This window comes from Geospiza fortis, unplaced genomic scaffold (assembly GCF_000277835.1).
Source record: "Geospiza fortis unplaced genomic scaffold, GeoFor_1.0 scaffold27, whole genome shotgun sequence".
Lineage (NCBI taxonomy): Eukaryota > Metazoa > Chordata > Aves > Passeriformes > Thraupidae > Geospiza > Geospiza fortis.
In genome coordinates, this window is record NW_005054329.1 from 2,381,857 (window position 1) to 2,384,810 (window position 2,954).

The window sequence follows — 2,954 nt, forward strand, 5'->3', positions numbered from 1 at the left end:
TACAGAACAACTTGACATTATCTAGGATTTCACATTAAGGTAATTCAGTTCAGAATGTCGCTCAAAATAGAGGAAGACACCTCAGCAAAACAGAGAGGCTGAAATACTTCTAATTTTTGGAAGATCAATCAAAAAATTAGTTATTTTTAGTAAGATTTCTGTGAGTTTAGGAGCTGTTATCCAGAAGGACATTTTCCTTTCATGTGTAGCAGTGATTTCCACAGTGATTTGGAATCAGGGAGTTCCTTAACTCAGAACTTACAGAGCCACAGCCTGGTAGATGAGTGTGAGGACCTGTAAATCAGTGGTAAGGCCATTCTTTTACAGCAGAAAGGCTATTTTGCTTTAATGAGGGTTGGAATTATTACAGAATTAAGTCAAGTATCTGCCATTCTTTAGGACCCTTCCAGAGGGAGCAGAATTTCAGTCATGCAAACTCCCCAGGCAGGGAATCAGAGACCTCTGTGCCTTTGGATTGACCATCACTATAAACAGGAGAAGAAGATAAAAAAATTTCTAACAGAAACACCTGAAAATATGAATGAGAGAAACGAGGAAAGTGTCACATGACCAAAAAAATATAAAATAAAGGATAGCAACCCCTGGTGGGACAGAGCAGGGGGAGATGAGCAGGCACCTACAAGAGAACATTCCCCATTTACCATCAACAACCAGGGAGTCAAATGACATCAGCTAGCCAGGAACCATGGGGAAGAGCAGAGGGGATAATATGATGGAAAGATTACCACACACTTTCTTAAAGAAATGAGGCCAGCTGCAGATTTCTGACCTCTGATGGCTGCAGGGGGGAGCTGGCTGGGTAAGGAACTGTCTGTCTGATTTTCAGATAAACCCAGATATTTGGAAATGGTTCATATAGGCCTTATTATTCCCTTAAGAGTTATTGATTCACTTGTTAAAAATAAAACATAGTGTTAGCTACACAGGGAGTAAAAATAAAGATATATTGGTCATTTCAGGAAGCTAGCATTGTAAAGCAAAATAATTTTAAACTTTTTCAAGTCATATCACATTATATTTTATGTATTTTCTTTTTATGCAAATGTAACACATAAGCATTTTTAATTTTTAAATACTCAATTATATTCAATAGCTCAGTTATTTTTGAATATCTATTTAATCAAAATCAGTACCTCAATTATATTCAAAATGCAGACAGAAGCTACTAACATCTCTAAATAGAACAGCATTTGCCAAGTATGCATTAATGAAATTCAGAAGTCAAGAATGAAAAACAAAGGTTGGTTTAATCCCACTGAGCAACAATAGCCACTTATCCAGAAAATCTGATAAATGGACTATATTTACAGTGTTCGTTCAATATGCTGCAGACTACTTAAGCTTTATTTAATTTTGAGCCCCCTAAGGTGAAATTAAATTGCATTTTAACCCTGTAAGTATGTCAGAACAGCAAACAATACCTCAAAATAGCTTTTAAATAAACCCACCAGACTCTTTTTTTAGGCTACTGAGGATGCACACACTCAAACACTGTGAAAGACATTTTGAGAGACTTATGCCCCACGATAAATTTTCTGCAGGAGTCACTTCATCTTCACAAATAATCAGAGTCCAGAAGTGCCTACCTTGGCAGAGATGGTGACAAAGTCCTTGAAGGTTTTTAGCTCAGCTCCCTCGAGTGCCTTGTGCGTGGCCAGCTCCACGCGGAGCAGGAAATGCAATCCTGACTCAAGGTCAGCCATGTAGAGCCTGGACCTGGAACACACATCAATAATCCTGCAGGCTCTGGCAGCCTCCTGCAGCCCTTCCCTCACCACTCACCAGGTAAATTGATGACAGAGGTGTCATTAAAGCCCCCCCAGAGTGATTGCAGTCCTGCCCAGCCTCAGTGGCACAGGAAGAGTTTGGAAAATTGAGGCACAACCACGCATGAGAAAGTTTTTTTTTATATTTGACTGAACTTTTTGTCTCCCAGCCAGCTTTACCTTGTAATGAAATTACAGCTCTGGTGTAAGGAAATTACAGCTTCTCTGCTGGGCTGACCACAAAGAGAAACAGGACATGCCCTGAACAACAGGGGATCCCACACAGGGCAGGGGTGCAAACAAGACTGGAAATGGCAGCGTTGGGAAGGACTAAATTAGAAATCCTCTCCCAAATGCAGCAGTTTTAGGGCAGGTCTTTCACCTCCCAGTTAAAACACAGCAGCTCTAAAGACAAGAGTTCTGACAGATACAAGTAAACCGTATAGACCAAATAAAACATTTTCCATGTTCCTTATCACAACCAAATATCTTCATAACTAAACCTGCTTTACAAAGTACAAATGCAGCAGGCACACAGCCCCAGCTTTCAAAGCTTTTTAGGCAGTGTGAGACAGAGCAATAGAACTGAACAAACAGAAGTTCAGGAAGTTCACACTTCTTGTAAGAGCTCAGCAGCACTTGCTGTTGCTAAAAAAACCAGAATTAAACAACAAACATTTTAAAAACTGGCTGCTCCCACCTCCTAAATAACACACAGGAAAGAACATATTAAAAGACAGAATCATCTATAATCATATATACTACATCTAATTTAGCCACAGACTTATTCTGAATTTATCTCCTTAATTAATAAAGTACTCACTTAAGTTATAAAAACCAGCAAAATTCTGCTTCAAGTTTCTTAAATAAAGAGACATCCACATGAATGCAGGAGGTTCTCCAAAAGGATCCTATTTAGAAGATACTTGGAGTGGAGATTCATGTCAACAAGATTTTGCCTTGCTGGAAAGCAGTTCCATTTAACTAAGTTGTTTTGCTAACTGAATGTTCCATATAAAGTATTTTATAATAGTCACTGAAAGAAGATGACACTAATAGTGTCCATGAAAGGAAAATAAGTATTATATTAAAGCACTCAGCCCCACATCTTTTCCATCTAAAGACGCTGAGGGATTATCTCTCTGCAAAGGCTTTGCATCCTTCTCT

At 38.8% G+C, this 2,954-nt stretch overlaps 1 protein-coding gene across 1 annotated transcript in view; it reads right to left on the reverse strand.

Annotated features, from left to right (window-relative positions):
- The window catches only part of QSOX2 (quiescin sulfhydryl oxidase 2), a 20,577-nt gene that overhangs the window by 10,946 nt on the left and 6,677 nt on the right, over positions 1-2,954 (reverse strand). Inside the window, exon 8 of the mRNA XM_031057261.1 lies at positions 1,608-1,737. Coding sequence (XP_030913121.1) covers positions 1,608-1,737 — 130 coding nt within the window. The remainder of the gene's footprint in view (positions 1-1,607; positions 1,738-2,954) is intronic.